This window comes from Stomoxys calcitrans, chromosome 5, assembly GCF_963082655.1.
Source record: "Stomoxys calcitrans chromosome 5, idStoCalc2.1, whole genome shotgun sequence".
Lineage (NCBI taxonomy): Eukaryota > Metazoa > Arthropoda > Insecta > Diptera > Muscidae > Stomoxys > Stomoxys calcitrans.
In genome coordinates, this window is record NC_081556.1 from 160,487,406 (window position 1) to 160,514,900 (window position 27,495).

At 34.5% G+C, this 27,495-nt stretch overlaps 1 protein-coding gene across 11 annotated transcripts in view; it reads left to right on the plus strand.

Annotated features, from left to right (window-relative positions):
• Window positions 1–26,874, plus strand: part of LOC106092252 (locomotion-related protein Hikaru genki) — a 59,358-nt gene extending 32,484 nt beyond the window's left edge. For 5 of the 11 annotated variants that reach the window (XM_013259047.2, XM_013259046.2, XM_013259043.2 and 2 more), the window contains 2 exons: window positions 4,610–4,792; window positions 19,851–26,874. In XM_013259047.2, coding sequence (XP_013114501.1) covers window positions 4,610–4,792; window positions 19,851–20,065 — 398 coding nt within the window. In that variant the 3' untranslated portion in view covers window positions 20,066–26,874. Of the gene's footprint in view, window positions 1–4,609; window positions 5,057–5,847; window positions 7,817–17,255; window positions 19,031–19,850 lie in introns of those variants that run through there. The other 6 variants (XR_001222125.2, XR_001222124.2, XM_013259049.2 and 3 more) reach the window with 6 other exon arrangements.
• The last annotated feature ends 621 nt before the right edge of the window (window positions 26,875–27,495 follow it).

The following is a 27,495-nucleotide window of genomic DNA, read 5'->3' on the forward strand; positions in this document are numbered from 1 at the left end:
ACTCAGACAACTGCTATTCGATACAGGGTTACTAGTATTTTCCACGCCTTGTCCCCAAATTTTAAATCGTTTGTCCCCAAAAATTCCCCATTTCAAATAAGTATCCCATATAAAAATACCCATTTGAATGATTTTTTATAAAAAAAATTGGAATCGATTTCTTGGACAAAAATATTTTCAACTGACGGCCAATCCTACTAAGTGTCACGTGAAGGCACGGATAACAAATTTTTGAAGTTGTAAAAAATAGGCAGAGATATGGGGTCTGTTTTTTTAGCATTATGCATTCAATGCAAACCAGGTGTACTGGAAAAATAACCATTGCCAAGTTGGATTGGATAGATTGTTATCGTTATCTTGCAATAACCGTCGACAACGCATGCTCTGGACTGTATTGAAAAAAAAACAGGAACATAATATTTCATTGGTACAGTTGCAATGTTTTATCTTATCAAGTACAAATCGTACGTTCTGGATAGACTTTAAATGCAAAGTTGTCTTGGATAGTTATCGATATCATGTTATTACAGATAATCGGGTGTGTTCTGTGTTTCACCTCACTATCACTTTTCGAAATTTTCACTTTTCCGCTGCCAAAATAAGCTGTTCTGTGATAGCGGGGAAAGTCAATTTTTCGAATTCCCATTCGAAAAATTAAAACGTAATTTTTTTACAAAGCGGACTGATATGTAAGAAAACATTGAATTTAACAATAAAAAAACAATTACAAAAAACCCCTAAATACTAAACAAAAATCAAATGTTCACGAAATTTGTGTGTGTGTTTTTTTTTAATTGATTTAGTTTGACATAGAAGTGAAGTTATTGTACAAATATAGCCGAAACAAATAATAAACATACCAACAGTTGATAATTAGTTGTTTATTTGTGTCTACATATATTTTTTCATCGTAAATTAATGCTATGTCGTTTCGCTTATGTAGTTGAGATGTTTTGAAAATTTCACTTTTTCACACTTCAGCATAAATGTTACGATGCACTATTGTTAAGATTTATTTCTTATTGTGGCAAACTAGTCGTTTTGCCCTTATAATTTGTAAAAGAAAAACTAGTCGTTTTCAGAGCATTATAAAGGGAATGCGAGACGTTTGCTCAAAACAACTTTGGTCTGAACATAGTTTAAAGCAATTTTGTTTGTATTCCCTGCCAAAAAATATATGAACATTTTTAAGGGGAGAAAAGGGCCACGGAACAACTCAAGAATTGACTGTGTCATTTTTATATTCTTCTCATCGCGCCTGAAGTGTTGTTGAGCTTTGTACTTAAGATATTGTCGTCATTATAAAATATTTGTCAAACAAATAAATAAAATGTTTTAATACAATTGGAATGCGTAAAAACCTGCTCAAATACTCGAAAGCGGTGAAAATGGAAATTGTAAAAATTATAAGGGCATTCTACATCAAAACCATGATAGTCCATTGTGTGGAAAACGATGCTGTGTTGGTGCATTCATATAAAAACCACTTTTGGGAATCGATGGAATCAATTGCTTAATACAAATAATCGAGGTTGGTCATGGTGTAACATTACTTTTTTTTATTTATTAACGTAAATAGTCGAATAAATTGGATTAATATTATTTTCAATAGATTTTTTTTTTGTTCATTACGGGTTGGAATAATCAATAATGGTTTGGTACTAAAACCAATAACGCTCTGGTTATAAAACCAATAACAGATTGGTATTAAAACAAATACCATTTCGGTAATAAGGCTAGCACCAAACGGTATTGATCATTTTATGGGATCAACAACCATCTGGTATCGTTTTTGTAGCATACGGTGTTGCTTTCCTATCAATACCGTATGATACTGAAATAAGCACGTTTGGTATTAACTTTTCTCTGGGTGTAGCAAAATATTTTTATTCATTCCAATAATCAATAATGGTTTGGTACTAAAACCAATAACGCTCTGGTTATAAAACCAATAACAGATTGGTATTAAAACAAATACCATTTCGGTAATAAGGCTAGCACCAAACGGTACTGATCATTTTATGGGATCAACAACCATCCGGTATTGTTTTTTTAGGATACGGTGTTGCTTTCCTATCAATACCGTATGGTACTGAAATAAGCACATTTGGTATTAACTTTTCTCTGGGTGTAGCAAAATATTTTTATTCATTACAATAATCAATAATGGTTTGGTACTAAAACCAATAACGCTCTGGTTATAAAACCAATAACAGATTGGTATTAAAACAAATACCATTTCGGTAATAAGGCTAGCACCAAACGGTACTGATCATTTTATGGGATCAACAACCATCCGGTATTGTTTTTGTAGCATACGGTGTTGCTTTCCTGTCAATACCGTATGGTACTGAAATAAGCACGTTTGGTATTAACTTTTCTCTGGGTGTAGCAAAATATTTTTATTCATTCCATTTACAACTATATCGTTACTCAATCTTTAATTTCTCTGCAGACCTAATCATCAACAAATCAGAGTCCTGGCTAACCCTTGAAAACAGTATGCAACTGCTAATTTGTTACTTCCACTTTGTTTAAATGTATCAATTACTATTTGAATTCATAAAAGTTTTTACCTTTTTTTGTTTCTTTATTTGACCTATAAAAGAAATACATTTAATTTGCATTATGATATGAAATGACCCATATCCAATGTGCTAACTCAGTGAACAAAAAGTTCAGAATTCGATCAGAAATCTGAACGATAGTCGGCAAATTCATCCGAATTCGGATCCTAACCGAATTCTGAAATGAAATCTTATTAAATTTACACGTATTTTCCCACGTGGAGTATCGAATTCTGAATTGAAGTCATAAAATAGGTATGGAATTCTGACCGAATTTTTCGATCCCTCATGTTGTAAAAGAATCCTTTCCACACGGCCGAAAAGGCATATTTCTGCATCTTTGGATCTCTCGCATAAAATAAATAATAGAAAATATTTTTTTAAGAACAACTAAACCCTCTAGCACTTTTTATGCTGAAACACAAAGTGAAGAGAACACAAAAAAATCAAACTTCTACTAGCGGTGCAACAAATAATACAGACCGTACAAGAAGTAAACACAAGAGCAAACAATTATCCTTCGAGTACTGTCCAGACATCATTCAGAATTCGTTCCGAAATGGAGGAAAAAAAATTCGGAACGAACTCGAAATAACTTTGCCGGAAGTGCTCAGAATTGTCTGACATCAGACATTTGTTTCGCTAGGAACATATGTTTATGTCAGTGGTGGGCACACTAGCACATATACATATATTTTCTAAGCCCATGTGCTTCCCAGTAGTTCAGGCTGCTAGTTCAAAGCTATTTGTTCACTTATTCCAATGTAATCAGAACTGGATCCACTTCGTTTATTTTTAGTGTAAACAACTGGTGAATTAAACGTTAAATAAGGAAGCAAAACCAAACATTTATTATACATACATAATTAAAATTACAAAATTTCTAGAAACTACAATTTTGAACTAAATACTAGTGAAATAAATTCAAACCAAACTAAAGTGAACATATACCATTGTGATTCAATACAGAAAGAAAAGCTTAGGCAAATACATATACATAAAACAAATAGGATGTCAATATCGACCTCATAAAACATAAAACACGCACTAAATCTCAAGTTCTGAATTCTCTAGCGTGATTTAAATTGGCAAACGGACAAAGAGACACTTACATCGTTAAATTGTATTTGACGATTAAGCATATGTATATATACTTTGTATTATCGGAAATGGATATTTCAATGTGTTTCAAACGGAATGACTTAATGAATATACCACCCATGACATAATTACCAGGTAGTGTACCGTAAACAGCGGAGTACAATTTTTTCTCGCGAAGTGCACTATCTGTCAATCAGTTTAGGTTGTGTGTGTGTTATATTGGGTTGCCCAAAAAGTAAGTCTTCTGTCAGTTATCAGCTGTTACTTTCAGCAAGCTTTAGAAAAAAGTGTAAAAAAAGTATATTTCATTAAAGTTCATTCTAAGTTTTAATAAAAATGCATTTATTTTCTTTTAAAAAATCCGCAATATCTTTTTGGGCAACCCAATAGTTAAGAGCCATAACACACACAAACGACGAAAAATAGCGCGAACTAGTACATAAAATCAGATTTGCACTAATCACTGATTTTGGCAGATAGAGTACTCAATATTTTGTTGTTGGGCAACTGCCACTACCTGTAAATGAATATATCTTGATACCTCCTATTCTATGGTGGTTGTTATAAAAATGAATGATTCACTTTTGTTTCATTATGTCAGCGAAGTCCCTTAAACGCTATGCTTTGTTTTTTTAGCAATCCAGCGAAGTGCACTATCTGCCAATCAGTTTTGATTGAGTGTGTATTATAGTTAAGTACCATAACCCACACAAACAACGAAAAATAGGGCGAACTAGTAGCATACATAAAATCTGAGTTGCACTAATCACTGATTTTGACAGATAGTGTACTCAATATTTTGTTGTTGGGCAACTGCCATTACCTGTAAATGAATATATCTTGATACCTCCTATTCTATGGAGGTTGTTATAAAAATGAATGATTTACTTTTGTTTCATTATGTCAATAAAGTCCCTTAAACACTATGTTTTATTTTTTAGCAATCCAGTGTCCAACCCCAGTAGCCCCCTTAAATGGAAGGATTGGCGGTACAAACGTTAACCAAAGGCGTCTCATCGTTGGAGCTCTGATCACATTTAGTTGCAATGAAGGGCATACGCTTGTCGGGGAACCCAGCATAATCTGCACAGAAAGTGGTTTGTGGTCTCATCCACCACCATTTTGTAAGTAGAACGAAACTGAACACTAGAACATTTTGTATGCATGTATACATACATGTGTACATACAACATATAAATTACCACCGCCAGCCTGCTTAAAATTGTCAAAATTAATTATGCAATTACAAATTGGCTCCCAACGTAATGAAAAGCTGCATTCCATAAGATTTGGGTCGACAGATAGCTTAAACTTTATTGGAAATTAGCCACAACCCATAGAAGCACCGGAAGCTGTTTTCGGAAGTGCACAACTAGATCGATATGTATGTATGTACATTTAAAAGAACTTAGATAATGTGCGTACCCTTGTACACAGTTACGTGTATGAAAAGGCTGGTACTATGTTCACTTTCGCGACATTTTTTCGTGATTACTTTTTTTTAGATAATAGATTTTCCAAGAAAAACTTGTTGATTTCATTCAGTAGGAAATGTCCTACTGAATGAAATCAGCAATATGGCCGATGAGTTGTTCTAACCAAATGACAAAACGCGTCACTCAGTTTTTGGTGTGTGTTGCGATCTCTGGCTTTCCTTTTTCATTTGCAAAGAAAACTTCGGATCATTGAGCTCGTCTCGAAAGAGAAACGAACAAAAATTGTAAAATTAAATGAACTTCGGCCTAACAGGCAAAACACTTGAATTATGTTATCATTTCGATTTTTTAGTGTTTCAAAAAAGTAAACGCGAGTTTTCAACTGTGGAAACGAACATAGTACCATCCTCCGTAGGGGAATTGATAGACCACCCGAGGGGGACGTACAGAAGATTTCACAACTTATACACACATTTACTTCACCAATTAATAGTAAAGCTCGATGTCTGGTGTTTTATCATTACTATTTGATCTATGTTGTTTTTAATAGATAATTAGCTTACTTCAATGAGTCATTTCCATTGTAATCACTCCATTCAACATCGAAAAACAGAACTGAACAGCCATATCTTGAATTGGTCTACATTTGTCTTCAGGGCCTTTTCAAGAAAGTTTTTGAACCTTTTTCCTTTTAGAAGATATACGATTTTGTTCATTGTCAATATTTATTCATCTGTTTACAGGCTCCAAGCCAAACATCTCTTAATTTGATATGCAAGTTTTTTAACTAACCAGCTTATCCAGCAGACAGAAGACGCCGGTACTATTGCTTCAAAAATAAACAAAACCCGTACACTTCTCGCATCCCTGCAATTCGTGTACATTTAAGATTTTACAAAAAAAATCTTATAGCAAAATGAACAATTCACATCAAAAATCATTGCTTCAACAATATTATTCAAGATTTTTTGCTTATTGTTTCTGCTATTGCTGAAAAAGAATGAGGAAACTCTTTGTACCCACCACCACGGATTCTGCGATAAATTTAGACATTTTAGAAACGATTTAGTTTCAATAAAATAATTTCATTCTTTAGTCTCAAAAGTCGAATGGGGGATCTATCTGTCTGGTGGCTACATACATATATGTATATTTATGTACCTATCTTTGCCGTCTTTAGTTTGAGTGGTGGTAAATATAGATTTAGATAATAAATGTTAGTTGACCAGACAAGAATTAAGTTTTTCAGGAATTTAAGAGTACGACTATATATAGCTTTGAATTTTTTTTCAGTTTTCTACAGGCAAAAAACTTCTTCTACCATATTTATGATTTTAAACATAATATATACGCCTAAAATTGCAAAAAACTGTATATTAATAAATGACATATGCTTTATTTGTAGTTAACAAGTTCAAAAACTTGGTATGGTCTTTTTTTAGATAAATAATTTTTTGCTGATTTCAGCAAACTTATTTTTCTGGGTGTAGAAATTGGTCTATCGGTTTTTTTATAATGCATTTTAGATCATATGGTTGTACTTAAAATACCAAATTCCACCTAAAATGGACAAATTATATATATAATATAGGGCGATTCACCTTATATATGTCCGGGTTGTTTAAATGGTTGTTTGAGGGCTGTATTTGATATTCCAAACTTCATCCTAGCAAGGCAAAATATTAGGCCTGAACGAAGTCAAGTCAATTTAACAAACTTTAATTTTTTACCCGTTTAGCCTAGTACTAAGTTCTCATGGTTGATTACAATTGATATACTTACATGCAATATAAATTTAATTCAAATCTCTGCCGAGTTTTTTATTATATTTGTATGTTTTAATGCCTATCTTCTTCCCCCTATATTGTATTTTTTTTTTTAATTTTATGGGCTTTTCTATGTTTTCTTGTTCCAACAAGCAAAAACTTAAAAAGAAAATACAAAATTCAGAGGAGTCCGGCCGCAATATGAATTTAATTGATATTGCATACTACAACATCTCAATTGTAATCCCCCAATGACCAGTAACTTGAGTAACAAGCATTTGTGAAAGCTTTTGTTCGAACATACGCATAAGCACGACTAAGAATATAAATATTAAGTATATATACGTTCTATAGCCGTAAATCAATATTGCGAGCTGAATGACGAGACCAGTACACCCCCATCCTATGGTAGTGGGTATAAAAAACAAATATTAAAAAGACATAAACGAGCAATTGTTCGATGTCTGTGTGAAAGCATAATGAATAATAGTTGTAAGTCATCTATAATCTGTGTCAACGGCTTTTTGCAATGTTGAAAATGTGGTGTCATAGATTAAGTACACGTTAATGTTCAACGAGAATAATTTTTATTAAAGATGAGGATATCCAAAAATAGTTAAAACTTAACCCCGTGTTAATTGCCGAAGAAGCTTTATATTCAAATCAAAGTTATAACTAATACGTATTAAAAATACTCCTTTAAATTGTATTGTATTGAATTGTATAAGTAGCAAAACTAACAAAAAGATTTAAATAGCTTATATATTCGATTAATTCAAACATATGTATTAACTATAATAGCACACGATATATGTTTATAAGGATGCACCAAAAATTCACCAAATCTTATCTATCTAAAGTACGAAAATGTATGTATTTAATGAAACAAGGATTCCTAAGAAACAATCGATATACGATTACCTAAATAAATGAAGTTTAAAGTAAATCCACTCTTTATTGACAGAAAGAAAGTAATGAAATAATCAATATTGGCCTGAAGGACAACCGAAACATTAAAATCAAGAAACGACAGCACTGTTTTTCTTTTTTCCATACGAAAAGTTCTACAATGTCGTTATGGATTCATATAAATATTTTCACCTTCAGATCTTAGGGTGCTATTACACGACACGTGCTTTACATATATGCTATCACTTTTTGTATCCACAATACCTTCCTTTTGTACGTTAAGGCTGGTACTATGTTTTATTTGGGGGAAAAATTTCCCTAAATCGTTCTTTCGGTGGTTTGCCAAGGTTATCACATTTGATTTTTCTAGGTTTCTTTGGACAAAATGTTACCATTTAAATATAAAAAAGCAAGACCAAAAGCACAACACTTTCACAATCGTTATTATTTCGTACAAAAGTTTGTTATGAAAGAAACATTTATTTTTTATTTATTTTAGAAGTATATTTATTGATATTTTTATATTTATATACAAATGGTTTCTTGTTTATGCATCCACAAACAATATTTTTTTTCCACCCCGAGTAAGTACATGTGATCAAGATCACTAACACTAACAAACGACTTGTTGCGCAGCAACTGTGATTGTGCTCTTTTTGGGTGTCGTGAAATGTAAATTTTCACGAAATGAAAAAACAAGTTATAGCGAAACGAACACTTTTCATCAATATTTTCCTCCTATTTTTTTATATGGAGTTTCACCGCGAAAACCGAATTTAGTACCAATCTTTAAATACGAATAGAGCGCGTTCTAATCGGCACGTATTATCTTATGTTTCGCACTTTTTTGTAGACATGTGTCTACACGTACATATGTTCGATGAAATAAGAGCTCACTTCAGTCGAAAGAATTGCATATTTATTCCAAAAGCCATTTTTGATATTACATTTGATCGTACATGAAAAAACATGATAATACGTATCATGTAATACGACCTTTAGCACCATGTTGTTCATGTGTCCTAATAATTATTGATTAAAAAAATACAAAATCATTAGTTGCTAAAAACCATGCCAAAAGTTGTGGACATGATACAAATTGTACTTGCTAGAGAAAACAACGAGTGCGGTCCCAAAAGTATCCGGCCTGACATATAGATGTCGGTAATAGTATGAAAATGAAAAACTTTTGTGAAAAGTGGCAACCTTCCAACACATATGTTTTACGTTTCAAGCCGCAACCGGGGGATTAGTTTTTTATTGGAACACTGAAGAGAAAACAATATCAGTGAATTTGTGAATATGGAAAAAGTTGATAACAGTTCACAAATTCACCATGGCAAAGATTTATGAATAAAAGTTCGATTTGCTTCAGCAAGCACCATTTTCGCCGGTTCAGCTCCCTTGAACTATTTTTGGCGGAAAAAGATTTGCCAGTAATGAAGAGGTCGAAGTTGCGGTTGATGGCCATGGAGGTGTATCAAGCTAAAAGCAGATTATGTTGAGAATGCTACTTTTGAGAGCGCCCTCGCTTATTAGTTCCTATGGAATATACAAAGAAATAAAATATATAGGTTTATTTGCTCGGATTGCCAGTGTGGGGGTCGTAGGTTCGATTTCCACTAGAGGCCTATCTGTCGCAACTGTCACCCTAACATAACCTAATCTAACCAGCTCTCATTCTGTTTCGGACTTTAGTTTTGCTAAGTGTTTTCTATTTTAATTGACAACTATCAACCCGTTTGTCGATGTCGAAAAAAAAGCCCCGACGAATGGAAGATTCAGAAGGGTTGTCGTGTTAATACTGCGGAAAATCCAGATGGAGGTCACCATGGGGCAGGGGTTAGCATGTCTGCCTACGACGTCGAACGTCTGGATTCGAATTCCGGTAAGAACATCAGAAAAAGCGGTGTTATCTTCTTACTAATGCTGGTTACATTTGTGAGGTATTCTGCCATGTTAATACTTCTCTAACAAATGTTGACGCTATGGGACTCGGCGTAAAAAAGAAGGCACCTTACCATTGAGCTTATAACTTTAATCGGACTGCATTCATTGGTATAAAAGAAGTATCCTCTGTTCCTTAATGGAATGTTCGTGGGAAATTTAGTAGTAGTAGTAGTGGAATCACAATGGATGAAAATTGTCTGAGTGTGTTTGATTTAAGACTGCCTCTGTAAAGGTGTTATTCGACGACATGTGCTTTATACATATATGTGCTGCAACTTCCTGTATATAAGTCAAATTCGAATAGCGCACGTTATAATCGGCATGTATTCTCATATGTATTGTACTTTGTTATAGACATATGTCTACATGTATGTTCGATGAAATAAGAGACAAGAGAAGAAAATTTCGGAGTTGCCACATTTGAAAAAACTATAAGTATACATATCGTATAATAACCTCTTAATCAATCGTAAAATATATCTTCACTGATGCTTAATCATAATTTATCTTGATCAAACTGCTTCTAATTATATAAAAATAAATCCAAACCCTTTACCACTATAATAAACTCCAAGTGGTCGACATTTATTGATTAAAAAAAATACTCCCCTTTTTCCTCAACCTAATGTATCGGATTTTCAAATAAGGACTTGACAACTTTTTTTGGCATATCGGATTTTCAAATAAGGACTTGACAACTTTTTTTGGCATAATGCGTTTGCCAATAAGCAAAATATGCGTTATTGGTCAGTTTAAAATCCGCTTGTGCTTCACGGATCAACACTTCATCAACAAAAAAAAAACTGTTTGGTGCGGTTTACATGCCGGCGGCGTCATTGAGCCACACTTCTTCGTCGCCGATTCCAATCGTTATGTTCATGACATTAGATGGGTTTCTACTGGGTAAATACCCAAAGCTTGGGTATTTATCCAATAAATATATATTTATTCAATAAAAACCCAAGAGTTCGACGAAGAAGTATGGCTCAATGACGCTGCCGGCATGTAAACCGCATTTATATTTATAATTTTGAAGATATCTTGTGTATATAGCATTTTCCAAACAATTTTTGATGAATTCGTATTCTTTGTATATAAACGTGATCTTCTGATCTCATAAAATCGGATGTTAGTTATATATAGCCGCTATATAGACCGATCTCCAGACTTAAAGTATTTCATCTGATTTCGATTAAATTTGGCACAATGAGTTCTGGTAGACCCCTACCCATTTCTGTGAAGTGTGATTCAGATCGGACTGTATTTAGATATAGCTGCCCTAGAGACCGACCTCCCTTTCTCCCGATATAGGGTATTGAGTCCATAAAAGATCAATTTATTACACGAACTCATTCCTGGTAAATCTGGTCCGGATCGAACCATTTTTGATATAGCTGCCATATAGACCGATCTCTCGAAATAATGCAATGAGCCTATAAAAGGAGCATTTTTCATCGTATTTCGATGAAATTTGGCACAACGAGTTTTGGTACCCCTTAATTGGACTATATTTGTATATAGCTGCCATTTAGACTGATCTCCCGATATAGAGCATTGAGCCCATAAAAGGACAATTTTTCATCCGATTTGTTGAATATCGTCCAGATAGGACAACATTTGGACATAGCTGCCATATAGACCGATCCCCCGATACGAACAGTCTTGCAGTGTAAAAAAGAGATTAACGCCTTCTCTGAGGATGGAAAAATCCGCATCGTTTGGGTGCCGAGCCATAACGGAGTAAGGGGAAATGAAAGGGCAGACGATTTGGCGGTAAAGACCAGAGGACGGTCGTCAATAAAATTCGTTAACCTGAAGCCTTTCGGGTCGACGCAGTCCGAGTTAAGGTAGTGGGCGACAAATGCGCTTTCAACATTGTGGAACAGCGAAACGGTCGGTAGGAAGGCGACAATCCTATGGGGATCCAGATCGTGAAAATACGAGGCTATTACTGAAAGGAAGTATGAAGGAGATCAGTATAGCTATTGGTATGATAACGGGACACATAGGACTACGAGCTCACTTATGTAGAATTGGTGCGGCAAGTGATAGCATGTGTAGGGCATGCGGGGAAGATGATGAGACGTTAGAGCATTTCCTTTGTCATTGCCCGACTTTTGCGTCTAATAGATACCGGCACTTAGGCGGAGACACAATACCAGACATGAACCAACTTAGGGGAGAGGTATCGAAAACAATTAAGGATTTTGTAAGTAGCACGGAATTCCTAACTTAAAATTGTCTTTTTAAAGGTTACTTTATAGGTTTTAGATCACACAACAAGCCGATTACTGGCATAGGTGTATGTCCATAGTGACATGGGGCGGATTAATATCTGCACCCTCTTTTCAACCTAACCTACCCTTCGCCCATCTCTATTCATGACATATTTACCAAGTAGTGTACCGTAAACAGCTTAGTACAATTTTTCTCGCAAAGTGCCCTATCTGTCAACGAGTTTTGATTGTGTGTGTGTATTATAGTTAAGAACCATAACACGAAAAATGACGCGTGTTACTAGTGACACACAAAATCAGAGTTGCACTAATCACTGTGTTTGACAGATAGTGCACTCAATATTTTGTTGTTGGGCAAATGCCACTATCTGTAAATGAATATACCTTGGATGGTTCGGTTACACATTAAAGCCGAAACGGTCACAATTTCCCTTCCAATGTTAGCTTTGAGCTCTTCGAACGTCGTCGGCTTGTTGACATAGATTCAAGATATATTGATTTCCAGGTAGGATCAGTTGCCCAACAACAAAATATTGAGTGTACTATCAAATTCAGTGATTAGTAAACTCTGATTTTGAGTATGTTACTAGTTAACGCCACCGGCATGTAAACCGCACCAAACTGTTTATTTTTTGTTGATGAAGTGTTGATCCGTGAAGGATAAGCGGATTTTAACCCGACCAATAACGCATATTTTGCTTATTGGCAAACACATTAAACCAAAAATGAGCTTCGTCACTGAAGATGATATTGCTCTTAAAGTAGAGGTCTCCGACTCTGAACTTCGGTAAAAAATTTTTATGATTTGCAAACGTTGTTCGTTCGTGTACATTATTACCTGATGAAAATGTTGAGTTAATTGAATAAATTGAAAGTTACGGTTCGATGATTAGTTGTCAAGTCCCTATTGGAAAACCCGATATAATTATTTATATTGTACAAGGTACTTTTTTCTTGAAGTAAAAACTAGCCCAGGCATATAAGAAACATAGCAGGATACTCTGTTTTTAATAGCAGGATACTCTGTTTTTAATAGTGAAATACTTTAATAAAATATCTTATTTAGGTAAACATATTTACAGCAAATTTCTTTGCCAACACAATCCTGGCAGCATATTACATTAGGATTAATTGTGCCTAACTGCTACTTTTAATTCACTAGCCTAAAAATAGCATTTTAATTTTCCACAAGTTTTTCATTTACAATATTATTATATGGAGTTTGAAAGTTGTTAACGTGAACTTGTTTTATAATTCAAATTCAAATTTTTATTAGTCGACTACACTCTTATGAACTATTAAAAAGTGTTTTAACAGAATGTTTCTTCTTTTAAAGGCTGGTCGTAGTTTAAGTTAATTTTATTCAAAACTAAATTTTCTCTATAAGCTGACATTGGATGGAAATTGAGTCACAAAATGTATTTGTTTGAGAAGAATGTATAATTTATCAGCAAAATGGATGTGAAAATTACGAGTTATCGTTGTTTGTAGTCTTCTAATGACTACCAAAATTTCTCTTGCACTGTTCTTTATTCTAAAATACAGTAGAATGCTAAGTTTTCTCCAATAAAACTTCCTATGAAAATACTTTTGAAAAGATTTTTCTTATGGTACAGATCGTCTGTAAATGTAAGAACAAAGGTAGGTATAAAGTTCATATTTCACATTGCAATTGCAAATTTGTCCACGAATGTTCCATTAAGGAACAGGGGACTCTTCTCTTTAATTAATGAGTGCAAGCAAACAAACTTCTGTGCTAGCAAACTTTTCGCTTTGCTATTTTAACTAGAAAAATCTGACGTTTTAACTAAGTAAAATGAGAAAACATTAAATATTCATTTGCTATTGAACAAAACAAACATTTGCACACATAGTATGTTGTTTCAAAAAATAACTTTGTTGTTTCAACAAAAACTTTGTTGTTTCAACAAAAAACTTTGTTGTTTCCACAAATAACTTTATTGTTTCAACAAATAAAGTGTTCAAAAGAGTAGTTGTTTTTACTAAAATTTTTTGTTTCAGTGTTAAAAATTTGAACCATGGAGGTGTATACTAAATATTAACAAACTTATTCTCAAAACTTTTTGAAGCCTTAAGCCTAGTACTGACTTCATTCGCAGCGAAAACGCCTATTAAATTATTGCGAAATCCGGCGGACTATTCTTTGCCAGAACACAAACCAAAGTCAAACAATAACACACAACAAAGACAACATATTTAAAACAGATTTGATTGGTGCCCATTTCGTGAGTATTTAATTATATTGGCAATTAATTGAAGCGAAATTAGTATTGGCGCAGCGACATGTCGCTACTATTTCGCTTAGATAACTCAGTACCACTTCTAGAGAATGTGTTCGCATTTTCTTCGTCACCTTTTTTATAATGCGTTTTGACAGTTGTTCGGGTGAAAATAAAGAAGAGAAAAAAGTGAAGGAAATTATGAAAACATTAAGGAATGTTTCAAATTTTTGATTTTTCTGCCCAGAGGTTTTCAATAAGGTATAGGTCCCGTGATTGCGATAGGTCTTTCAAACTCTGTAGAGAAAGCTTTTGGAACTAGAATTCCGCAATTCAGGACCAGCACTTTGTGTCGTTAACTTATATGAACTGTCACTAAAGGCAATTTTTTTCCTCGGCAAATGGAAGCATATTATTCCCTAGGATATCCTTGTAATCCACAACATACATTTTGTCCCAAGTCCACAAAATGGAATACGGAACAGTTACAGAAAACACCCACATATCATCAATGAAACGCATTCATGTTTAAGAGCCTTCTATGGGTGCTTAGGATTTTATCTTCGCCATATCAGCTGCATCACCGTTATCCATGATTATCAAATCGAAAAGAGTAGGAGTTTTTGCATGAAATAAATAGTACCTCGCAAATTCCGCCAGCATTAGGAAGGGATAACCACTGCTGAAAACTGTTTCTGATGTTCTTGCCAAGATTCAAACCCAGACGTTCAGCGTCATAGGCAGACATGCTAACCTCTATGCTATGGTGGCCTCCATGTACCAACTTAAAAACAGAATGACAGAAATTCAAGCAACAAATATCGAAAATAATTGTGTTTTTCGCCAACATTGATATCGATATTTTCCTGATACTTACTATACAGATTTTTGTTGTTCAGTGTCTAATATTCAAATTTTTTTAAGGAACAATATTGTCCTTGACTTTCTCTTAAAATAAAATTTGACAACTCTCTCTTAAAATAAATTTTGATAACTAAAAACAAATAAAAAAAAATAATAATAAGGTATGTTTTAGGTTTTGGTGTATTCAGACACATATAGTAGAATTTCAAAGCGCAAATTTTTGTAGAATATTTTGTAAGGCACAAACAAATTTTAAAAGACATTTTAACCCTTTTTTAAAGGGCTTTTGTTAGAATTAAATTTATACTTAACACAATTTGTACTTTGTATAAATATTTTTATATCACATGTATGCATCGAATTCTTATTGGTAGACATTTGTACAATACAGAAATAATTTTTTCAGTTGTCTAATAATAAAAGCTTCGTTGAAGATTGTTTTATGATTTACTCTTACGCGTAACCAAATAGGTTATTGTGGATAATTATCACAATTATTAATATATATAATTAATTATCATAATTATTAATTCTTTGATTTTGTTTGGATTATCTGTTGAGGACAATCTGCTTTGACTTATCAGGAAGGCTAAATCTGCCGAAGATCACTGAAATATCGTTTTTATCGTTATTTTCTTAAAATAAATAAATAATTAAAAATAATAATAAATCATAATAATAATAAAATTAAATAACTCCTTGTTGAAAATTAGTAGATTTGATATAAATTTACACAATCGTTGTTGAAAATGAGTAGATTTTATACAAATTTACACACTACAAATTATCTTATAATTTAGCTTAAGTTACCAATTTTTATATTTCATATAATAAATTTAAGAAGTTTTATGTTTGAGAGTAGTGCTTATTGTAATTTTTTTTTGAATATCCTGAAGGCACATCATGAAAAGCACACTCTTGGTAGTTGTGTTCAAATAATGCATAAGATATATGGAATGAAATTTAGCATGGAGATTACTATGGCTGATCACATCGCGAATATGAAAATTATCTTTGAGAAGCTGGAAGCTATTGGGGAGACATTTTCCGAACGATGGGTAGTTGCTGTGTTACTTAGCAGTTGACCATCTTCATATGACACGTTAGTGAAAGCTTTGGAAGCTCCAAAAATAGAAGAGTAGCCTGTACCCGTTGTTGAAAGCAATTTGCCAACGACAAGCAAAGAACGTCGAACCAAATTCCGTGATGAAAACTTTCAAAGTTACTCAAGTCAATCAGGATGATTTTAATGAAAAGCGGTGTCACATTTGTAAAATGAAGGGTCATCTCAAGAAGAACTGTTGGAAATTTAAAAAGAACTATCAATGAATCCAAACACCAAGCTAATAACGTTGAATGATGACAAGAATTATAAAAAAAGTTTTTAAGGTTGAATTTCAAAACTGCAAAGAAATTGGTGTCGCAGATGTACGTAATGGATTGTTTGATTGTAGCCAAATGTAATTCTCGCAACTGTGTTCATTAGTGCCATAAAGTTTTCGGACACAGAAACGTCAATGCTGTGAAGGAGATGCAAAAAAATAAAGAAATGAGTGATTTTAAAATTGTTGATTGTGGTATAAAACAAATGTGCGAGGTATGTGTCTGTTGCAAGATGACGAAAATGCCATTCACCAAAGTTTCAAAAACACAATAAAACGCAGTTTTATTGGCTATGACAGAATGTTTGTTCCACTAGCCGAACGTAGAATAGCGTTCCAAGCGCCCCGATCTCTGCGCTCATTCTAAAATCTCTGACACCAAGTTTCGAGGTGTCTCCCACCACTTGATCTTTCGATCGGGCTTTGGTCTTCCCGTACAACCGTGTTTGCCTTTAAAATACATCTTTGCTAGAGCTTCTTCATCCATTCTGACAACATGACCTAGCTAACGCTGCCATTGTATTTTGATGCTATCGTCGTCATACAGCTCGTGGTTCATACGTCGCCCATATTCTCCATTATCGCAAACTGGTGCATATATTTAATTTCATACTAAAATACGTTTTTTATCTTCACTTATGGTTTTATATATTTTTGCAAATAAATAAAATAAAAACAAAAAACTAACCATTGAAACCAGTAAAACAAACACAAATGATGCCGACAATAGTTTCAAGCATTGACACTTTTGCCATTTGTCTCACTATTAACAGAGTACTACTTTTTTGCCTATTTTCCTCCAGCGTTTCGCCGACGATTTTTATGTGAATTTTGAAAGCATTCCGCCCGAAAAGCTGCATACTCATCTTTACATGGAACAGGAACGGAACCTGTAGACACCGATCATAATGAAATATTTATTGAAAATTTAAATAATCAACATGCTTCAAATGACTTCAGTTCCATATGAAGTTTTTGAAAGAGATAAGAATTCTCTTAAATGCTCAAATCAAATAACTAAGGAAAACCCACCAGAGAGGTTGACGTATATAAGCTCCAATGTTTCAAGTATTGCTGAACCAAAGACGCACAAGGAAAAGCTTTCATCCGGTCATCCCAACGAATGGATTAAAGCCATGAATGAGATGTCGTCTTTAAAGGCAAATAAGACTTGGCATATTGTTGACAAAACTGACAATGGAAATATTGTGGGATGCAAATGGACTTTCAAAATTTAACGAGATGTTACTGGGAAAATACAACGTTTTAAAGGCCGCCTAATAGCACAAGTTCTCAGAAAAAAATTAGATTTTGATTATGATTTGATTACGCTTTTTTCAACGGTGAGCTTGAAGAAATTATATTTATGAAACAGCCACCAGGCTTTGAGAAAAGGAATGATCATTCTGTCTTCGAAAAAGTTTGTATGGATTAAAGCAAGCCGCAAATGTCTGGAACAAAACACTTCATGAGGTGTTAGTGTCGGGCGGTTTCAAGCTAAGTAATGCAGATAGGCGTTTATACACAAAAAAGACCTACGAAGAAGAGTTAGTATACATATTAATTTACGTTGATGATATTTTGGTTGCAAGCACAAACCAAGAATGTATCTGCGAAGTGGAGAAATTACTGAAAGGAAAACTTGACATTACCAATCTTGGTTTGGAAGTTACGCCGGATAAAGAATACAATTACTGCGTTATATAAAAACTATTTTCTGCAGGATTCAAAAATTTCAAAACACCCACTTGATCCTGGGTATGGAAAAAGTACATAAGAACTCCTACTGAACAACAGTAGATATCAACAACTTATTAACTCACTACTGTACATCAGTATAAATTCAAGACCTGATATAGGGGTAATTGTTTCAATACTGGGCCAAAAGTTCAGTTATCCAACTCAAGACGATTGGAATGAATTAAAACGAGTGTTGAAATGCTGGAAGGGCCCCATCCATCAAATCTTACGTTTCAGTAATAAAAGCGTTGCAAATAAAAATATTCTTTTTGGTTTTGCCGACACAAATTGGGCCGAAAATAGAATCGACCGAAAATCAAATTCAGGATTTATTTTCAAAATTAATGGTGGTGCAATAAACTGGTCATGTAAAAGCAAATTTGTGTATCCCTCTCATGCTGCTGCAGAGTTCGTATCTTTATCCGAAGCATGCAAAGAGGCAATTTGTCTGCAAGCACCTTAGGCGATGCTAAAACAATGTCAACCGATGACAACTTTTGAGGACAATCAAAGTGTTTTGCGTACGATAAAATATGAGAAAATTAGCAACAGGACTAAGCACATAGATACCAGAATCTTTTTTGTCAAGGACTATGTAAAGAAAAATCAAATTGTTTGTACATATTGTCCAACAGAAACAATGATTGCTGATATGATGACCAAACCACTTCCAACTATCAAACTAACAAAATTCCGAGAGGAGGCTGGAGTCCAAATTGAGGAAGGGCGTTAGAGTTAAATTAATATTTAACACAATTTGTACTTTGTATAAATATTTTTTTACTTCACAATTGCATTGAATTATTATTGGTAGACATTTGTACAATACCGAAATAGTTTTTACGGTTGTCTAATAATAAAAGCTTCATTGAAAATTTATAAATTGCTTTAACGCGTACTCTAATAGTTCGAGGTTAGAAATTTTTGCACAAAGATATTGCTCGCAGTGTGCTGCCAGTTATGTCGTTGTCAGGAATATCGCCAAACACACTGTACATCCAAAATGAAAGCATTACGAGTAATCGTAAGCCGAAAATTTACAAAAATTTCCAAAATGGGGGAACTTCCAGCCGAGTCCGAACGGCGTGCCGCAGAGTGACACCTCTTTGGGGAGAAGTTTTTACATGGCAAAATACCTCACAAATGTCGCCAGCATTAGGAGGGGATAACCACCGCTGAAAATTTGTCTGATGGTCATTCCAGGATTCGAACACAGGTGTTCAGCGTCATAGGCGGAGATGCTAACCTCTAGGCTACGGTGTCCTCCTGTGTCAGCAGCAAGAAATTTTGTGAAAATTTTACATTACATGTGTGTGATAGAATACACAATAACATCTCGTTTAATATAGAAACAGACATTTTATATATCGTTTATGCAATTAAAGTAATTCGTGTAATTAAAATTTGTTAAACTTTTGAACATCGCTTTTACCAATCACAGTTTAATGGAAAGCAAAACATTTAGACAGCTGATTAATATTTTTATCCAAATTTTTTTATAAATCAATGCCATGTATAATTAATCAAATTGAACTCCATATATTTTCTGTGTAATGACATTTAATGGCTATTTAAAAACACGTGCGCCTCTGTCTCTGATGATATGCCTACGTTGCTACATATTTGACATGCTTTCAAATATTTTTGATTTAATATAGGTAAATCTCAGTGCCCTTATCCTGGCGATCCACCCAACGGTTTACTGGCTCCATTGAAGTTTAGCTACGAGTCTGGTGACTACATAAGCGTTCAGTGCCGCCCTGGCTATGTTCAATTTAGTGATAACGGTGGACCTCCTGAACGCCCCAAGTGTCAACCAGATGGCAATTGGTCTAGTCCCGTACCCAGGTGTCGTAGTTATGAAGAAGTGTAGCTGAAAAAGATGGCTAATGTAATGGATTCTTCGGCCAACTATTAATATTACAAAATAGTTTCCCCATATTAGTTTATAAATTTTATACAATATTACACAATTCTAGACCTATAGTATTACATTTCATGGACCCCACACTAACTTAACTACTAAACAATTATTTTTGGAATTGTATACAATAGATAATTCAAGAAAGTTAATTTCAAGGTACAAAAATTCGGGGTAAAGTTGGTTGTACACTAGAGTATTTTAAAAATAGTTCGTAGTTATGGCTGGTACTACAATATATTCGTTTTTCACAGTTAAAAACACGCGATTACTTTTTTGGAACACTACAAAAATTTCAATGATAACATACATTTATTAAAATTGTGCGAATGTCCTATTGAGTGAAATGTTGCAAATAGCGAACGTAGTACCACCCAAGCTATAATCTTTTGCAGGTAGTGGCAGTTGTCCAACAACAAAATATTGAGTGCACTATCTGTCAAAATCAATGATTAGTGCAACTCTGATTTTGAGTAGATTACCAGTTCGCACAATTTTCCGTTTTTTTTTTTTTTGTTATGGTTCTTAACAATAACACACACACACAGCCAAAACTCGTTGACAGATAGTGCACTTCGCGATAAAAAATTGTACTCAGCTGTTTACAGTACACTACCTGGTAGTTATGTCATGGTACCACCTATTAATTAAACGCGTGTACATTTGTTTTGATATTTTTCACTGACCGTTGATTCTCATATTTATGAGGGTTACCACAGATTTGAGTAGGAGAAGTTAAATTTAATATGCATAAATTCCAATAAGATGTTATCGGCTTCTTGGATTCGAAATACTCGCAGATCACTTGACTAGTTGTTTATATAACTGCTATCTATGCTTAAGACCTTCCGCTTATGCCAAAAAACTGCTGGGGGTTCAAATTTTTAAGTACGATCTGCTTTCGAAATAGTTGGTATCAAATTTAACACTTTAACACATCTTTATTTGTTTTGAACAAGTTAAAATTTTTGTACCAACAAAATATCCATGTTCCACTAGTATTAAGTGTTTCTAATTATTGCTATGAACATTAAATTATTTCAAACATTCCTTCATTTATAAATGTTTTATATGTAGTTTGACATATACATTTTTTTTGTGTTTTCTTGTTTGTGTTTTTCACAGAATGTTCTTATAGAAAGCTGCGCACATATAATTTTTGGAAATTCAAAATTGTTTGTCAAAAAGGCTGTCAATTTTTTGATTCTTTGTTTACGTATCACTGCTTTACGTTTTCTCTTGTTTGTGTCATTTCGTATTGAAAAAAAAACCCTCAAGAGGGCATGTACACCGATCCGAATCGAATCGGGACTCAAATTAAATGTATCTAGGAGTACATTATCAGGCTTGTTCCGATAGAACCAATCGCAAGAATTTTGTGAAAGACGCTTAAAAAAATAAAAATTCGTGAAAAACATAAAAAAATGTCTATTGATAAAATGAAAGGAAAGCGCCGCAGCCTTTATTTTTTCTTTAGAGATATTTTAGAGCTTAATACATTTTTTTTGCATATCCATTGTAATTTACTCGCTAATACCTTTCATTTTGTATCCATATTGCCTAGGATGGGGGAAAGTGCTCCCCCCAAGAGGAGGGTTTTTGTCCAGGGTCTTTGCTTCAAAAACGGACTTCAGATTGGTGTTCCTGGGGTCAAAGCATGTCGGCATACCAAATTTCAGCGAAATCGAATGTCTGCACTATAAAGTGCAGTTTTACCCACATTCGTTTGTGTCTTTGCAAGACGTTTTCTATTGAATCTAGCAATTTGGTCTATTGCTGTATTCTAGCCATTTTTAACAGCTACTAAAACTCTGCGTTTGCCGAAATGTGTCTGTCAAAACAACAAATGGTGGGGAAGCAAAATAAGGTTTTCGTCAAGGCGAATTAAAAAAGGTGGTCTCACGCGAACAGCCGTTAACAACTGGCCAGGTTTGACGGCATTAAGATGAGAGATTTTTGTTTGCATTCTCTTTGTTGTTATCTTCTTTCTCGCATATTCTCTGCTCATGTACGCACACGTATACACACGCGCACACAAATTTCTTTGTGTGTGTTGGGAAAACTACGATCAGCTTGATGACAAGATGTCAGATTGCACCATATGATTTGTGGTTGGTGCACAAATGAGACCACCTTTAATTATTTCGCCATGGGTTTTCGCTTTGCATTTTAACATCATAGGATCCCAGAACAAAAATTAATAACATTGTATAATAATAATTAAATTTAAAATCACTTTTACACTACAGTACACATTTGCGATAACCTCCAAAACTCGTTTACACTACGATTAAAGTGATTTGCATTCGTCAACAGCATCAAATAAGTAGATTTGCCCACACTAAAAGTGTATGGGAAAACTCGTTGCAAAACACGAGATTTCCGAAATCTCGTCGCAAATCTAGATTTGTTCCAAGCCTAAACATGGTTTTAACGTTTCTTCTAAAGCACATAAAAAGTAATTGACACACATGTATGTTAGGGTATGCAATTTGGCAATAATATAAATGAAAACCGTAGAATCAACCCATGGAAATCGGAACAGGCCTGTATGTATTTTGGAGTAGATCCCCACCCCTATATGTAAAAGAAAGGAGACCAAATGAAGGGCATCGCGGATTTAATTTTACTATAATTGGACAAAATATTAGCCAAAATTAGAATAGCGATCCAAGCGCCTCGGTCTTCTGCGCTTCTTCTAAAATCTCGTTCACCACTTGGTCTTTCCATCGGAATTTTGGTCGTCCGGTTTGCGTGGAGCTTATTCATTCTGCCAATGTGACCTAGACAACTCAACCGTTGTCTTTTTATAGGCTTAACTATAGCAACGTCGTCATACTGCTAATACGTTTCGTGGTTTATACGACGCCTGATACTCTCCCTCAATGCAAACTGGTTTACGAAAAATCTTTCTCTACGCATCCTCTGCTACTCATGCATACCCCTTATCAGCGTGTCGCCTCCGGTCTTAAATACTTCAGCGGGCAACCCATCGGTTCCTGCTGCCTAGTTGTTTTTTAGCCGGGTCACAGCTACTTGGACTTCACACTGACTAGGAAGTAAACATTCTATACCATCATTAGAGATTGGTTCTATTTAATTCTTTGGTGGAATTTCCGGACTTCACTCAGCCTTCACTCTGTCTCCTGTACATCTCAATTCGCTCACGTCTTTCCTATTCCTTTTTTTCCTCTCTCCTTTTCTCTTGATACCTCTCCTTCATCTGGCATGTTGCCACTGATTGCAGAGTTGCTTTGTATGCCGTATTCTTAGGTTCAGTAGCATTTCGACACTTTTGGTAGTACCATGGGTTTCTTAATGGATTGCCACTGCGCCATTATATAATAGGGACAAGGAGTATTTTCATTAATCAGTTGGATCAGTCAAGTATGGCGTTGCTTTTTAACTCTAAGCATTCGTCCAGTGTCAGATCGTACTTTTCTCGCCATGCTCAAAGGAATCTTCGCCGCAAAAAAAGTAATAATCTACATTTATGTTCGCTCCACGGATCGATTATACATCTAAAACGCTGTATAAATGCCTTCCATCCACCACAAGGTGATCAATTTGGTTCCTTACTTCTTACCATGTGGGTTTGTGAATTTTTTTATGTTGAGATCGCACATGTTATGTGGGATCGCACATGTAACCCTCGATATGGCGAACCGCTTGCTCCACGATCCGATGCTCGCGTCCAGCCGCCCCTAACTTGGGAACAGACACTGATGTTGGCCATTGGTTTTTTGAAGTCGCCAATAACTCGCCTTGTCGTAGAGAGTATCATTGGCACTCATTATTTAAGTAAGAGTCAATGCCACCTAACCCCTCACTTAAGGCGCTATTACAGGGCAGGTAGATGTCTTATGACATGTCACTTTTTGTATTCACCTGTAATTGAAAAGGTTTACCAAATTGTCAATTTACATACGATTCATCTTTTTTTCTATCGCATCAGTATGTTATTTTCGTATGACTTAACCTAAAAATTTTAGCAAAAGCTGATTTTTTATGCGTTGTAATTGTTAAAGTTGTGAGAAAACAGGTTAAATCACAAACTTGTGAAAACAGTTTAATTTGGATCGCTTTCATTTCACTGGCAACAAAAACAGCAGTCAGAAGGAATAAAACTCACTCTAATCGAAAAAAATACATGTGCTTTTTAAAAAAGTGATTTTGATATGTTAGTTTCGTTTGTATCACACGACATGTAGAAGTCTAGAGCCTTTAGACTCTCCTCTCAAAATCGACATCGCGAAAGGGCCGCCTCTCAATACAAATTTTTTTACAAACATGCCTATAATTAACAAAATTTCTAAATATTGTACAGTGCATAAAATATCCGTCAAAAACTTGTTTTGTGTGCGAGAAAGCTTTAATAGTTTCAAAGATTTTCTACTTACTGTTGTTGTTGTTGTTGAAGCCGCATATGTAGCTGCCGTTGCAGCCAATCCGTATGGAGCATTCCACTATTCATAACCTGTGGACGCGCCCGGTAGCTTGCCACTGAGCTGTTGTTATATATGTGAGCTGACGTTATATATACATACATATAGATAGCGTTTTAAAATAAATATACTGTATGTTATATATAATTGTCTGTATTATATATACATATGAAATGTTGTTTGTTTTTGAGCGTGTATTTTTTGTTTGTATGCGATGTACCTACATTACATCTGGCTCTGAAAATTCTGAAATTTTATTTTATATTCTAATTCTAAAAGAACATCAATAGTCATCAATAGAACATCCAGGTGGTTCTACAATGTCTGATTGTACAACTGCGGTATTGTTCGCATTTTCGTCATCTTGGGACAGCAGTTTGTTCCAAACATTGCGTAACATTTGTAGTGTTACCTTGTCCCAATATATAGCAGCTATCCAAAAAACTGTCTTAATACTCAAAGACTTGGTGAAATCATGTCTGCTTTTTGGACGATTAATTTTCGGTAATTGCGCCTAAAGCTTCGAATTACCCCATGATCCCCATGAAGAAATTTTACTGCAACGTTTTCAGATTTCAGAACTGGGTGTGCTGAAAAATTATCTAGAAGCAAACACACTTTGCAGTTCCTACCGAAGCCAATGTTTTGTAGATGTTCTCTTACTTCTGATACAAAATTGTTGTTGAACCACTCGGGGAAAATGTCTTGTGTTACCCAGGCTCTCTTATTTGGTTTATAATTTACAGGAAGGTTGGAACATTTTTTAATGCTCTTGGATTGGCACTTTTTCCTATTACCATCAGTTAGCATCTGTGTGTCCCAGCTGCATTACCATAAAGCAAAACTGTTATTATCTCCTTGGATGCTTTGACCCATCGATGGACAAGTCTTTACCAGTGACCAGCGAAGTCTGAGGCAGATACTTCCAAGAAAGCTTTGATTCATCGGCGTTACAAATTTGTTCAGTTGACAGATTTTCACTTTCAATATATTCTCGTAAGTCTTCTATAAAAAGTATAACTGACTCAGTATCAGCGCATTCTTTTTCCCCTGCCACTTTGTGCCTGCGAATTCCGTGTCGTTTTTTAAGTTTTCTAGCCAACCAGTTGAGTACTTGCATTCCGCATTTATGTTTAGTTTTTCATAAAAATATTTCGCATTTTTAGTTATAATTTCACCCAAAATTCACAATCAAATTTTATGTCAGGCAGTAAAATTTTTAAATTTGAGTCAACTCACCTTAAATTGGGATTCCCTTGAACCTTCCGTATGTTGCGAAATCAACTTTTGGATACTCAGATTGTTTTAGTGTATCTCTTTTTTTCAAAGCATCTATGTATAGATTTAAAATTGTTTCCTTATTTTTTGTTAAAATGCGTACAGTTTGTTTGCCAACACCGTATTTTTCTGATAACAAACCAATGGACATATTTTTACTGTGATCTTTAATCAGTTCTTATTTTTCCTGAATTAAAAGAACTTTACGTGCTCTTTTTTCTCCTTTTTTGTTGGAGCCATTTTCGAACAAACACCTTGACCGGTCATTTTTCAATTGGCGACTGAATAAGATTTAATATTCACCTTAAACTAAAACTAAAAAGGGGAATCCCAGAATTTCACGCCAAGTAGTCATGTGTGTGGTATTGACGCACGGATAACAGAGGTAAAGCTCGGTTAATAGAGGTTCAAAATCAAAAGCACAGCAAGACGGTTTACAGGGGTAAACGGTTAATAGAGGCCTGGATAATCGAGGTTAAACTGTATTAACTTAATTTTTTTGCAGTCTTATTTGCACCGTTACAATAAATTTCATTGAGTCTCGAACAAGCATCGCGTAGTGTAACAAACTTATGAGTGTTCTCATTCTTATTTAATATGTGTATGTTTATGGCTACAACCGATTTTACCCTCCGACGGTTGAGTCACCCGTTGCCGAAGTGCAAGGTCCTTTGGACCCTGTACTTTTTGAATGGAATATTATATGATACAGCTTTTTTTTTTAAATTTTTAAATTGAACAAGGTCAAAAATGTAAAACAAAAGAAACGACACCAAAGATATAACAAAACCACTTCACTATTTGGTCGAGATTACCCGTTTGTATTTATTTATTGGTTAAGAGTCTTTGTGGAAAAAACTTTAACATTTCTTTAAATCTATTTGTAAATATTTCCTAAGTCTTACTGTTATTAATTATGATAAACATTCTGCCATGAATGTATTGAGAATGTGATGTAATGTTATAACAAGAACACTCTAGATTATAATAAAGATTTGTAATTATCAAAAATATATGAATGCATGAATGTGTGTGTAATTATTAAAAAGAATTTTGCTTATGGATGATGGATTTAAAAAGGTAGTCTCACACGAGGTGGTTTCACGCGAACAGCTGAAAACAGCCGACCAGTTTGACGGAATTAAGATGTCAGTTCTGTGTTTAGATTCACAACAAACCAGTCCATTATTTCTACTCCCTTTGTTTGTGTCTCTCCTTCTCTCATCTCAGTTAACAACATTTTCCGATTTCGGTCCGACAATCGGATGAATCATCAGATATCGGATCCGATGTCTTTATTAATTAAAAACGAGAGAAGTGGTTGTGAAGTGGAATGCGGACAATTTTGCTGACGAATCGATCCGATTCCGTTCATTTCGTTCTTAAATTTCGGAACAAAAAAAAAAAAACTCCCTCAGATTTGTGGAACCGAGAGTCGTCATGTCGGACCTCAGACAAAGTCGAATCACATTTTCTGTGTTTTATTTTAGTACTGGATAGACAAGCCGTGAAGGGCAAAAATAAAAAGCAAAAAATGTTTCCAGTGCAAGTATGTTTGCTGGCAACGCTATTTGCCAACCTGTCAAAACAATACAAGAAAAAAACTGGAAATATTTGTAAAATTTATAACTGAAATTTGTTAAACATGCGTCAAATCAA